This window comes from Aythya marila (assembly GCF_965140915.1).
Source record: "Aythya marila genome assembly, chromosome: 11".
NCBI classification, from domain to species: Eukaryota; Metazoa; Chordata; class Aves; order Anseriformes; family Anatidae; genus Aythya; species Aythya marila.
In genome coordinates, this window is record NC_139052.1 from 18116331 (window position 1) to 18130830 (window position 14500).

Here is a 14500-nt window from a genome sequence, read left to right on the forward strand (position 1 = left end):
ATTGCAAAGTCAATTTAAGAAGGGGTTTGTAGATAACTTATACAAGGTTATGAGGATTGTCTGGTTGCAGCCAAGGTGCAGAACCTGAAAAGCATGGTGGAACTTTTAACTCTTGCCTACTTCCAGTTTGCTACAGTATAGTGTTTTAGTGTGTGTGTGTATTTTTACATGCATACTTCTGAGTTAACCTTATTGAAGGTTATGTGCATTACCACTGGAGACACCCACATTTCACTGAGGTGGGGGCAAAGCATAGTTCAGACAGGAAAATGGTAATGGTGTCTTGGGGAAGCAGGTGGCACACAATTAAAGGAGCAGATTTGATCTATCACTGGTTACTTAAATTTGCAATTTCAAGGGTGCAGCTAAATACTCAGCGGCTGCTAGGTAAGTGCAACAGCAGTGACCAGGCTACTTTTCCTCAGTTTTTGCTTGGCTATGGAATATGACCTTTTCTTTCTGACGCAGATGTACTATTTGTCATGCTGTCACCTCAATTGATGGTGTTGTGGAACATTGTGTATGGGGTTAAACCTTACAGTGTTTGAAAGCTGAAGCTAGTGTGATATTGCAAAACTGATTTATCAGGCACTGCATCTTGTCCTGATTACTCAGCACCTAAATTCATTCACCTCTCTTGGCTGTCTCTCACTTTCTAGATGGAGATGAATATGTTGTTTCTAATTTATAAAACACTGCATGACTTGGACTAAGCCTGAGAACATGATTGTTCTTTCCTACGAAATGACCCTTGTATCCTGGTATCCTGTTTGTTTAAAAAAAATAAAAAAAATAAAGGCATCTTTTAAATATGGGGGCACACTTCAGAGATTATGAATATATTGATATTTTTTTTGAGTGGTCTCTTTATTTTTTCCTGTGAGGATTATGCTAGGCTATGGTATTTTCACCTGGATATTTGGGCCAAGTTAGTCTTATGCCCACAGATGTTTAATATACACATTGAACTTGTTGAATTTGTACTTGGGAAGCACCATATGCATTGCCTTAAGTGCTGTCATTTGCTTTGCCTTGCTGTTCTTTTGACCAAGTCTTAAGAAAGCTAGTGAGAGAGCTGATTTTCTGAATTAGATCATACTTCTTGTGTTGGACTTCTTGTAACAAAACAAATGTATGATAGTCTTTTTTGTTTTTATTCCCTAGATTTGAACTTTCTGACTCCAATCTCACTACCCAAAAGCCTTCTGGAATTACTGCACTGTCCCTTGGGACATTGCCACCGCTGCAGCCAGCCTATGTTTACCATTGTCTACCCAAAGCTCTTTCCCTTGAGGGAAACTCCAATGGCAGGATTGCATCAAGGGTAATTATACAGGAAATTATACTGGGGTTTCATTTAGGAAGAAAAACACCTATGGAACAAACATATTCTTAAGGACTGCTTTTTAGTGCACTAGCCTATTAGATGTAAAGCCTCTGTCCAAAGAATGCACATAAAGGTAGACAAATCTGTTATTTACAAGGCAACCAGCATATCGCTGGTAAACTGCTTCACAAGGCTTACCACATTTTCCTGCTTCAGATTGCTGCTAGATAGTGAAAGGCTTTGACATGATGGGATTGACTGATTTGTGGTGTTGCAGTACACGCATAGTACTTCTGTGCCTTTGGAAAGAAAAACTGCCTAACACCAATGCTTCCTCTGATTCTCTCAACCCAGGCTTCAGGGGGATGCCACCACCACATAAGTGTTCCAGGATTAAAAGCAGAAAAAAGCTCTAAAGCCAGATCTTAATGAAAATGTTCTGCAGTAAAATACTTTTTCTTTTCCACGTGAATTAATTTGTGAGATGCAGTGGAAACATTCTGCATTGTAAAAAGATGGCTCGCTATGAAACATATGTTAAAAATATTTCAGTTATTTATCGTTGCAGCAGTTGTCTGCAGCATTCGCAAGTCAAGTAGGCAAGGCTATGCAGACTTGCTGGCTTCCTGGAAGTACAGTCCTAGGAGGGACTCAAAATTGGAATGTGATTATCACAGAGTATTGCCCTTATGTAGATGAAAATTTAAAATACCTTAAAGGAAAAAAAAAAAAATACCCTAAAACTGATCATTTTGCAGTGATTCTTTCCCTATCCCCTATTAGTCTGAGCAGCTGGTCCTGTGGGCTGCCATGAACCATAATATCAGTGAATCCACATTCTGCAGTGTAAAAGCATTTTCACAAACCTCAGAACTTTCAGAGATGTTTGCTAATCTGGCTTAAAGTACTCTTGAGTTTACACATGAATTTATCAATATTGAGCTCAAATTTGCTATGTGTAAATACCTGTACATAGTGGCACTAGAATTTTTGTCACTTCTATGTCTTGCTTAATTTTTTTTGCCTCTGTCCCACTGACATAGCTGTGCCCCCTATCCTTTTTGGAAGGACTTGGGAGAGGAGAATTGTCATATTCTATATAGAAAGCGGTGAATGCCAGATGCTAGAGATACCAAGATAAGCTTGTTATCTTAACCACCTCCTTGATCCTGAGTGCAAAGATGCCAAACAGCAACATCACCTCCTTGTCTCCTAAGACACCAACTTAGCACTGCAAATATGGGATCACTGGAAGGAAATATGCAATTGTTTCACTCTCTGTGAAGCAGGATCTTGCAACTCTATATCAAGCAGACTTTGCTTGTATTCATAGCTTGTATAACTCAGACAAAATTACAATACTGTTTGAAACCGAACTTGCTATAAAGAAAAGTTTTGAGGGATTAAACAAGCAAATAAGGTGTTGAGGTTCTTTTTGGAGAATTCAGGTCAAACCATTACTTAAAAAACATCTGCTTAAAGTTGGAGAGGAAAAAAAGAAATGCTCTACCAAAGCATGTTTCTGAAAATTATTTGCTGGTATATATAATGCCTAGGAATGCCACTTAGTTCTTGCCCTGCTGCAATCCATTGATTTGCTAGTTATCTTCCATAAAAATAAGGAACTGCTGTTCAATTAGAACATGTTAAAGATGTAATTGCTCTCTAAGGTTGATAATGTCTATTTTCCACAGCTATATCACAGATTATTTTGCTGTGGGTTTGTGGCATAGTTGATATCTGATTTGTAAGCATTTCAGCTTTCTGAAATAAGAACAAATTTATGCTAAATCTGGGCAGCAGCTAGAAGGCTGCATAAATGTTACTTTGCAAAAGCCATCTTTCTCAGATCATCTGATTGTAGAGACTGCATACTTCAACTTGTCTTTCTGTTACAATTCAGTTGGATATTGAAATTCAGTGGGTTTCATGTTCACTCAAATATATTTCACGTGACAGTTGACAATCTTTATATTCAGGGTGACGTAAGCTATTATGATCATGCCATAAAGGAATTTCAGCCATTGAGCTCCATTAGAATGGTGTAACTTCATAAGAAAGTGATGGTAATCTGCATACTGCTCACTGAATCCTTTTATTATCTGAAATAATCCAACAGTGGGAGAGAAGTCTACTTCCTAATTAAGTTCGACAATGAGCAACTTTATGCAATTAGAGTTATGAAATGATAAATAAGTGTCTATTAATGTGTCTAGGAGTTACTAAAATCATGACTCAACAAAAACATACAAGGTTATTTTTGAAGAACAGTAACATTCAAAAATATGTTAACTGCAAATAAATATTTCTTCATGGTTTTCACTTGTTAAAAATGATATTTTAATTACCTTATGTCAGTTGTCATTCCCTCCCTTAGAGAAGAATGTACTGTGCTCTACAAAAGGCAATAATGAGTACAGTCTTGAGTAGCTGGCATTTGATGCAAATCCACAGAAAATGAGATCTAAGTGGGGTAGCCTGTCATCCTTATCTCTGTAGCTTGTACTTGACATGGTAAGATTATGTGGAAGTGTAGAGGTGTGAGAGCTGGTTTAGAAAGATGTGAAGGGCAGGGTTTCTGTTCTGAACAGCTTACAGTGACCATGAAAACACACAGGGTAAGGATCTTGAATGTTTGAGCAGCACTGATTAGCACATGCCACATCCATGCCAGTATCTTGTCTGGGTTTCTGTGTTGCATCCTGTATCCTCTCACAGGAAGGGGTAGTTAAGTGTTGAACTGGATTTCTTTATCTGAAAAAGCACTGATGACATTAGCACTGGGTGAAGTGTGAGTTCTGGGTTAGCAAAAATCAGTTTTTAATATTTGACAAGTGGATATTTAGGTCCTGGTCAGGATGGAGGTAGGAGGAGGGTCCTGGTGAGGCTGGAATTAATGTGACTGTGCTGCCTGTTTGTCGTCCTTTGTGAAGGTCTGGGCCCGGTTTGTTCACTCAGCTGAATCGGACGACACTGGACTTCAGTTAGTTCATGCCTGCAAGCAGTAATTTAAAAACACATGAGCCAAGCTGAATCAAAGAATTACCCAGCTATTTTCCTCTTAGCTGTTAAACCTACTGGCTATAACACCCAGCCACACCCTGCACAGAGAGAAAAACCACATGCTGTTTCTTTAAACTGAGCACATAAGAAACCAGGAAGGTTTTTTTGAGAACTCCTCCTGTGCTTCTCTGCCTTTCTATCAGGCACTCATATATATCAAATGAGTCTTTTTTGAACGGGGTGAGATGGGCTAATCCTGTGTTTTACAAACCAGCATATTGTCTGCTTGGGAATGGGGCCAGGAGCTTTAATCTTTACTGACAACTGTTCCCCCCCCACCCCCCCCTTTTTTTTTTTTTCTAGGAGGACAACTGTTAGTTTTGTGGCATACTGCTGCTCCACCCAGTGTCTGCAGACATTTGACCTACTGAGTTGATAAACACTTAAAACTACCCAGGAGTGCTGCCAGTTTAAAGCTGCATTAGACGTCGTATCCCGTTGGTACTGGAATACTGCGTGTGTGCCAAAGCAGCAGAAGTGCCCAGTCGGGAACACTAAGAGGCACTTAAATCCTGCCCTATCAAATTTGGATGAAGTGCAGAAACTTTTCGGAAGTGTAAATACCAAGCTTTTAAAAGTATTAACTTCTCTCTCCTCTAAGACAGCATACAAACCAAACAAATTCACAAGTTCTGACTCCAGATTTCCAGTGTTTCTCAAATGTGGCTGCCTTCAGGTGGATCCATTGTGTATTTTGAAGCAGGTTTCATTCCTCTAACAGTGTTGTACTGACATTTAATAAAAAAAAAAAAAAAGTAAGTTTTCACTTACTGCTCCCATCATCTTCACCCTACAACTGGATTTTGGTGCATAGGTCCAAGCTGTAAAAACCTTTGAAGGTTCCATTGATTTTTTTCCACAGAATTTTAACTTCTCATCTCAATATTTTCCTCAACAGAGTTATCCCAGTTGTATACCAAGCTATGTGTTAAAAGCAGATCTTCCCTTCTGGTGTTATTAAAAGCCACACTGTTTCCACTGTAGTAACTAGGATATGTCTGGAGACTGCAGATCCTGTTTCAGTAACAAAGGCTGGTACTGACATCTACACTAAGTGACCTTGCTCCAGCGTGTTTGGGGGTACATTTTAATCATCTTTGAATCACTTATGTTTTATTTTTAAAAACCCTTTCCCTTTTGCTTCTGAGTTCTTCAGGAGAAAGACTTGAAGTTGTCTTGAAAACATAGTGTAAATATTTATTCATATTTATTGTTTTCACACTTGCAGCCTGTAGACCCACAAGGAGTTGGGCTTCATTTTTCTAGAATCAGCATTTTACTGATTTGTGAGAGCTTTTGTGAAGTGTTAACCTCAGAAGGCTGGAGGAAGGGGGGGGGAAGTATGTGTTTGCCCATGTGTGGGCACGCATGCTACACAGATACCCTCGTAGAAGGGCTGTAACATTTTTTCTAGGGTACTAATGTCAAATTTAGCACAAATTTCTAATCAATATCATATTTGGGAAATTATTTTTTTAGATCATGTTAATTTTAAAGGACAAAGGATGGAAAAAAGGCCCCAAATGTCTGCATGAATTGAAATTTAAAATTTACATTGAAACAGTTAATATAGAATTATCCTCTTTTGACTTGTTTTGGAACATGTAAATTTTTAATATGCTCATTTTGTTTTAATTTTTTAAGGTGTAAATTATTTGTGGATTTAGCACAGCATTCTGCGCTGCAGTGGTTAGTTCTATGCTGAAATAAATATGAATGAAACAGTGTGTTATAAAAAAGGCAAGATAAAGAGACTTGGTAGTATATTAGCATATGTTGTGGTGAGGTGTGCATACTTTGAAGGGAGGAGGCATTAGAATGTTTTCCTATTGCCAAAGAAGCATTTGTTCCCGCTGCAGGCTTCCTGGCATCTCTTCAATAAATGGAGTATCGTAAGAGCTTAAAAGACTACCAGAAAGGCAGCTTTTGAGGGTAGAATTCTTAGGTTTGTGCATGTTACTTGTAAAATCTTAGCTGGTTTTATTGGGTCGATTTTAGAGACTTGAATTAGCATTAAGAAATGTCGAACTTAATCCTTCAGGAATGTGAGTATCATCTACTCTTTAAGAGTTGTGAAACTTTGCAAAATAAATCCCATTTAATAAATCTGCTTTGCAGTAGGGGAAAGAGCCATGTCCAAACAGACACTTCACTATTGGATTTCTTACTGTCATTTAACTAATCTGTTTCAATGTTGGTATCCCCAACAGGCCTTCCCACCCAGTGGGGTTTACCACTGCAGCAAAATGAATCTTCAGCTGTCTTTCTTCGGAACTGCACAATTGAGATGTACATTACCCATGTACAATATCTACCTGTATCAGAAATGTGCAAGTGTAGTTCAGAACCCAGTGTGTTTAATGGATGGTAAGAGAACTATGGTAGTGTTAGAAATGCTACTTTTTGATATAATAGTTCAACGAGGAATTTTAAGTATTATTTTTATTCCTCTGTATCCTTTGAAGGAGATGCTTTGTTAGAAGTTTTTGTTCTCTTAAAATAGCAACTTGTACACTTCAAAGCAAAGTTAGTCTGAATTCACTATGTAAATGAAATTGGGAGATAAATCTTCTCATTGGCTAAAAGGCATTGGTGTTGGTTTTATTAGGAGTCAGGTGGTAAGAATGGAGCTTGCTTTTTGCTTTTTTTTCCCCCCTCCATGATAATTTTTGAGTTCATATCAGTTCATTATTGTCTGTAAGCGTAGTTCATCAGAAGAAATTTGAGTCTGTTCTATAAGCAGGATGAATCTTAACTAACATTTTAATAGATGATATTTCAAGAATGGCATGTTCAATGAATAAATGACTTAAACATGCAGTTGAAGCTGAAATGTCATACCCTATTTTTATAAAACAAGGAAGAGGAAAGCCAATAGATACTGAAAATGCAGCTGAATTTCATGTTCCTTTTTTTAATACAAACAGTGTTTGTATTCATCTGCATCTTTGGGTGATACTGTCCTAGATTAAAGTAACTCCGTTCTCACTTGTCCAAATTTTTCTAAACTTGTTCCACTGTAAGAGTACTTCATAACTAGTTAATATGAGAGCCAGCTCTGCAGGTTGCAGAGAGGAGAGGGAGCTTGCTGCTGATTGAACTGCACCACTAATTTTTCAAAACGAGGTCAAATACTTCATGGCTTCTCTTTAAAGCATTTATTTCTGAGTAGTTTTTGATTATTCTCATTGGTCAGACCAGTTCATGTTGAGATTAATTTCTCCTCGAGCTGCAAAAATTGGGGTTCTAGCAGTATTTAAATAGGGTGTGGTTTTTTTTGTCATCAAAATAGATTAAAAATAAATTTTTAACTCTTTGCTTAAGGTGAGAGCAGGAGAAGTTTCTGATTTTTGTAGACATAAAGAGAAGTGCAGGAGAGGGAAGGAAACAGGAGATAAATTGGTAACTCATTGCTGCTGCTGTAAAATTTCTCTGAGTAAATGTAATTAAGAAGCATATGCATAATTTATGTTGTCATAAGAGACACCATGTTAATAAAACTGAGACCCTACTGGGTTATGCTTATAGAGATTACTTCTAGTTCTGCCACAAAGGAAATGGGAATCTCTGGCTTTGTTTAAAAATACTACTTGAGCAGTTCTACACTGGACACCATTACGTCTGGAGCATTATTCTTGGGAACCTTCTTGCTACTACCCCCTATAGAGAATCAGAAATACAGATGTCCTGTCCCAAGCAAAGAACAAGCTCTAATATCAAGAAATGAATATTTTCCGGGTTTGTCCTGGTGCTTCTCTTGGGTTCTTACTGAAGTTCATTACAAACTGTCTATTTACTTCGTTGTGGTGAGGGTAAGATCTTGCATTGAACAGAGTGGAGCTGCTTATTGCCAAGTTGGCTTCAAGTCTTATATATCGAATTCTGCTGAATCCCTTTTTCTGGCATGAAGGGAGGATGAGACTTAATGCCCGTGTGGTAACAGCGTGTCAGGTTTTACTGACATCACAGCCAAGCTGAAGACTGGAGAGTGACAAACCTTTCACTAGAGAGGGTGACTTATTTTTTGAAGGCCTCTGTGGCCTCATCAGTACCACTGATAATAGAAGAATTTTTGCCTTGATGTCAGTTGAGGTTGGATCAAGTTCTAACTGATGAGAGAGAAGAATGTGTTTTACCATCTTTGTATTTCTTGCAAAAATGGGGACGATGTCATTGATCTCTGTGCCTACTGTTAGGCAACCTTTCTATCTGCAGCTGAACTTATGCAATTACAAGATGTGATTCTCTTTGCCTCTTACCTCCCTCTTACTACTCCTCATGTTGTTACAAAATGTTACAGTTAACTTGTGATGGAAGAGGATGAGTAAATTGAATCCAGAGTTTTTCTTACTTTTTGTATTACAGACCTATTTTGTAAGAGACCAAAGGTCTGGTAGAAAGAAATGGCAAGGTTCTTGTGAAGTCTTCGTTGTTTTTGCTGTATGTACCCATCTTTGGATCACAACTTGAACTTGGATTGCATCTAAGTTCATTTTGTCTGCTGAAAGCATATGTGTATTGCTTTTTTGCTCTGTATTAACCAAATGTCACTTAGTGTGAAGGTGAGCTTGCTAGCTATTTTATTTAAAGTTAGTGGTGCAATTTATTGTATGTGCTTGTTAATAAACTATATTTTTGGATAGAATTATAGTCCATTAAAGTTAACTGAACTATTGTTCCTGGGGCTATTAAGCTGTGTTAGGATATAATCTTTAATTTACCTTTCAGTTCATTTGCTTAGTAATTAGCTAATAAGTCCTCCTTCCCAAGGTGGAAGAGGTGGGGCGGGGACACTTCAGAACACTACCAAGCCCCAAACACCACTTCAATTCACGAAACCCTTTTGTCCTAGGCAATGTAGTTCACCAGACAGTGCCTAATGCAACCAATAGCCATATGAAAATCTGGCTTTAGGAAACAATCACAGAACGGCTTGCATTGGGAGGGACCTTAAAGATCACGTAGCCGTTACTCCCCTGCCCTGGGCAGGGATGCCACCCACTAGAGCGGGTTGCTCAGGGCCCCATCCAACCTGGCCTTTACTTTAGGCCCTCTTATGGATTGATCAAAAGAAAAAAACTTTCAATAGGGCTGCATTACGTGCCACACTAACAGTCCATAGACGCAGACCTGGTTCATGTATTATTTACTGAGCAGCATTCAGCAGTTTTTTCCCCTTGTCTAACACATCATTGGAACAAGATTGCCAAGAATAAGCAGAAATTAAGCATCTGTTTCTCCAGTTACTTCACTCCTAGCTCTGCCATATTTTGCTTTGGTCAATGCCGCTACTCTGTTCTGCTGTGTTCTTTGAGTAGGACGTTCTCCGAATTATTGTACACATATCTGGTGACTGCTAGCATATCCAGTTGTAAACGAGACCTATGCTGATCAAGGTGACTCTGAACATCAGTTACCACTGATGTCTTGAAGGCTTTAAATACCATTCAGACTTTGCTTGTTTGCTAGTAAGTTTACAGTGATAAGCCTTTTGAGTGTTTTACAAATGACAAATTTTCCTACCTTTGTGACGGAGGTAACGTCTGTGTCAGCAGCAGGATGATGCAAGTCCCCCAGGAGAGATGAGAACAGCCCTTAACCTATAACTTTTACCAACCACTGCTGTGTCCCTTATGAATTAGAAAGAAACAAATGGGAGAGCTTAACATCCTTTTCCTTTGCAATTAAAAGTACTTGGCATAAATGCAAGCTAAGTGGAAACTTCAGTGGCTGAATAATGCTATTGTATGCAGGAAATGAGAGGAGCTGAGGATCTCAGTTGGAAAGGCACTGGATATTTTGTGACTTTGAAGCCAAGATTTCGGGCTGTGCTATGTGGTGACATTTTGGGAACTTGAGAACCGAAATGAACCACTGCATCCGTGTCTCTCAACTTCAGTGTTTGCTTAACATTACAGTAGAGCCCTCTTTCTTCTGCACTGAAGAATACCACTGGTATTCCCTAGTGCTGGCTCAGGGGCCTGGGCGTGACCATTTATAACCATCAGATTTCTGCCTACTACTTCAGCAAGAAAGAGGGAGAGCTGACCAAATGCTTTCTTTATCTTTTGACATTTTAAATATTAAAACCCTCATAGCATGCTCTTTGAGCACCCATTATGCCCTTCAGACATCTCCTACTCACAGGAAGAAGACCTTGATGTGTTTGTGAGAGATACCGAGCCTCAACAATGAAAGCAGTTCTGTTGTTGGAGGTGGTGATGAGATTTGTCTTTATGATGTCTTCCAAATGGTAATCAAGGGCTAATTTCCCAAGTACCCTGATCCTCTTCTGTACATTCATGAGGAATATAAATATTGACTGGCTCTTTCTGACAAAAAAAGTTGTCAGTCATTGGCTGTTCTGTTGCTAAATATGGCTACAAGCATGCTATGGGGATTAGTACCTTGAAGGTGTTCTGCTGTCATTTTCTGTAAGCCTCAAGAATTTACGTACTGGACTTCTTTTGATTTCATTTGGATGAATTGAGAAAGCTTTCTGATGATGTAAAATGCAATCCTGAGTTTGTTTGTTGATTGTTACTCTACATGTCCAGTTACTGTACTTTCATGACACCAAATCAAGTTATTAAGAAAGCAAAAAAATGTTAAATTCCATTTGGTTCAGGTAAACTCCACCAGAAGGATAATATTTCGTTGGAGATGAAGAAACAGGACGCGTAATCCTTGGTCAGTTGGAGATATGGTCTGAAGATGCAGCGTAGATCTATGGAAAATTTGTAAAAGTTACCTCAAGTTCTTTCTAGAGGCAAGTTTTATTATTTAAATTGATCACTTGTTGCTATCCATCCTTATACATTTCCTTTGTATGTTATAGTTCTAACCATTGATTTTTATTGTTAAGGCAATTAGAAGAATTAAGCTGAATATTCTTGGGTCAGTTTCCGATAACTGTGATTACTTTGCTGGCACTGAAGTTTTGAAACAGTTTGAACGGGGACTTGAATTTGGCTGCCTTTGTTTCTGCACCGCTTCTGTTACCTTTCTAATTTCATTTTGTAAAAAGCCAAATCAATGTGTATGATACATGAAGAGAAGGAATACAAAGAAAAACGCTTTCTTCAGAAAGCCTAGCTTGGAAGAGGGCTGGCAACATCTCGTATGTGAATTCTAGGTAAGTGTTCTTTTTAAAGTAGGATGAAAAACAGTGAGTTGTACAGGCAGTAAAGAATCCCATGCCTAAAATTATCAGGACTAATTATTCTTTATATTCACACCTTACTGTTGGCAGTTTTTTACAGAAACAAAGATAGTAACTGCCACAAAAGGGAGCTGGTTTGTATCTTCCATCCTTGAAGAGTTAAGATGATCTATAACTTGCTTTTATACTTCTGCTGATATGCTCGTTACTCTTGCAGTTTAATACCTGCTTCTGTTTTTCTTCCTGTATGAGTCCTCCTTTTATTTCTAAGCCTTTTTAAGAATGATGCTCCATTTTGTAGTCAGTACTCAAACCCTGGCTGTGGTCCCATTTTCACAGATACTGTATCTGTGTGTTACCTGCACGGTGACTCCAGTTAGTTCTTCAGCAGGCGGAAGCATGTAATCACATTTCTGTAAAACTATCTAGATCACAACTATGCCTTCTCTTCTGGCTGCAGATGAATAGAGGATATCTAACTTAACATAAGTTAATGGATTCATTTATATTAAATCAATGCTGTGTATCAGGCCTTTAGATCTAGCTGTATCTAATCTTGGCTCCAGAGCCTCCATTGTGAAACCTGGGGGCTCAGATTTCTCTGGTAGCTCCATCTAAACTGCAGCCAGACATCTCATGTCTGATTCCTAGAAACATACTTGGGAGAGGGTTTGAATTGAAAAGCTCTCATTAATTATCTCTCTTTTTCCTCCTCCTTCTCCCTTAAGGAAGCTCAGATGGTGTAGGAGCTGGTATCTGCTAGCTAGAAATTTCTTTCCAGGCCAGTGCTGAGCCAGTGCCCCTCCCTGCCCTGTGTCGGGTGGCATGCTGTCTGACATCCCTGCCCAGCTCGCTGCCCTGTGGCCCCGAGCTGCAAAGAAGAAAAATATTGATTCTGCTCCATCTTATTGAAGTATTACTGTGAGGTGTTCATAGACATGCTGGGACTAGTTCTTTACTCTCAGGAACATTTATCCAGGGGGATCAGGTGTGGTGTTGTAGCAAGAAGCAGCAAGAAACAATGAATTTACCTTTTTCATTTACAGTCAGTAGCCCGAGACCTTGCTATGGCTTTAGGTATTCTTGATTAATTTCATGCGTGGATGCTCTTACTCAAGCATAAAAGTGCCTTGTTACGAAGGAGTTTAATTCCTTTAATTTCATTTTTGAAAAAGTACATCCACACACCTGGAGTTTAAATCCGAGACAATAATTTCTTTATGAACACCCTACTCTGTTCTGGGTCATGTCTCATGTGTAGATAAATTCTTGCATTCGTCTAACACAAACATTTTTATTGTTTAAAATTCTTTCTTTTGGGAAGTACTTGTTTGGAAAATAAAACTTGTTTGGAAAATAAAAATCCGACTTGCAAGGATAAGTTTTCTTTCTGACTATAAGAAATGCTGAAAACAATTGATTTGGAAACACTGCATTGGAAAACATTATTACATGTCAGTTCTTATTTAACTGTTTTGCTCTGAAACATCTGTCTTTTGACAATTTGAAAAATTATTTTGAACTAACAGCTCTAATTGGGAAATGCAGCTTTTAAACATGGCTTGGAATATTTAACGTTACTGCAGTGAGAGTGTCTCAAGTCTCGCCCACCACGAAGACGTGACTGGCAGTGGTGCTTTGGACTGACTATGCCCAGATATCAAGGTAAGAAGCAGCGCTCAGAAGGTGTTCCCATGTGCAGCCCTCCTGCTTGGATGTGGTTTGAGTTCCCTAGACATAATTGGAGGCTGCCACAGGGTCTCAGCAATCACTGTTATCTCTGTCCCTTGTGAGGCTGGTAAGGGAGGAGCTGATTAGGGGATGTTTTCTTCTGTGACCTGTCTTCCTTCTCTGGCTCTGAAGAGAACAGCAGCCCTGTGCCTGTTGAGCACCACTGGGGTGATGGTGATGTGTTCCCCTTCGTTAAACACACCCATGTTGTGTGTTGCCCACTGGGACTTGCTGTTCTGGTGCAATGCGATGATTTAAAGCTTGCTGTTTTTGCTCTGTGTGGATCTGGTGTTGCTGCCAGAGGGGTCTTGCATTCAGGTCTGCCAGCTTTCCAAGGAAGGATGTGCACTTCCACAGCACAGCTCGCGCGCTGTGAGCGCATAAGCATGGGGAGAGCTTTCTTATGTGTTACTAAGCTCTTTAAGATTTAATACTCTCTTGAAGTTCAAATCAGTGTAAGGGAAGGCTTAAGCAGCTTAATGGGTTAAAATGATCCATGACTGTGTCCTTCAGACAGTTTAAAGACCCTGCAGCAACCCAAGCAGGCCACCTGTTCCTCTCCCAGACAAACAGGTTAGCCTCCTGACCTTTATTCTGCCACCCTTCAATTTTGCCTGGCCTGGCTCCATGTGTGGAGTGATTGTTCTGAAGTTTGTCATTGTTTAAAATGCCACTTGCCAGAGTTTAATGTGCACAGCTGCAACCTGAGCCATCGCTGTGTGTTAATAAGACTAAAACCATTGGACGGACACCAAAAGATCTGCTTGCACTTGGCATGTCATAAATTAACATCGTTCTTACCTGCCAGGGATGATTCACTGCTGGCTCAAAGCATATTTAAACTTTAGAGGATGCCAATAAACTAGGCGGTGGTTTGACCTGCCACGTGGCCTGAGACTGCTGCTTTTCTCTCTCCCTCCGCCTTCCTTCTGTTGCAGTGTCGGGAAACAGAAGCTCTTTATGGCCTTATGAGAGCATGTGTTTGTGTGCCTTCCTGGCCCTCCTGCCCCCGTCTGCCAAAAAGTTGGCCTGTTTGTGGGAAGATACTCGCTGGCTTCCAAATTCCTAACTGGATTGTTACTGCCTCTTTTGGGGATGAGGGGAGAGGTTAAGGCTTGACTAGACTGCAGCCTGCTGTTTCAGCAGCTCAGAAGGCTTCCTTCCCGTGAATCCTGTCCTACCCTGGGCAGGTTGGGTTGTGATGTCCTCCTAACATC

The 14500-nt window shown here is 39.5% G+C and overlaps 1 protein-coding gene across 4 annotated transcripts in view; it reads left to right on the forward strand.

Moving 5' to 3' along the window:
• The window catches only part of LRRC28 (leucine rich repeat containing 28), a 57283-nt gene extending 44453 nt beyond the window's left edge, over positions 1 to 12830 (forward strand). For all 4 annotated transcript variants that reach the window (XM_082768992.1, XM_082768994.1, XM_082768993.1 and 1 more), the window contains 2 exons: positions 1165 to 1324; positions 4694 to 12830. In XM_082768992.1, coding sequence (XP_082625118.1) covers positions 1165 to 1324; positions 4694 to 4766 — 233 coding nt within the window. In that variant the 3' untranslated portion in view covers positions 4767 to 12830. The remainder of the gene's footprint in view (positions 1 to 1164; positions 1325 to 4693) is intronic.
• Positions 12831 to 14500: the final 1670 nt, after the last annotated feature.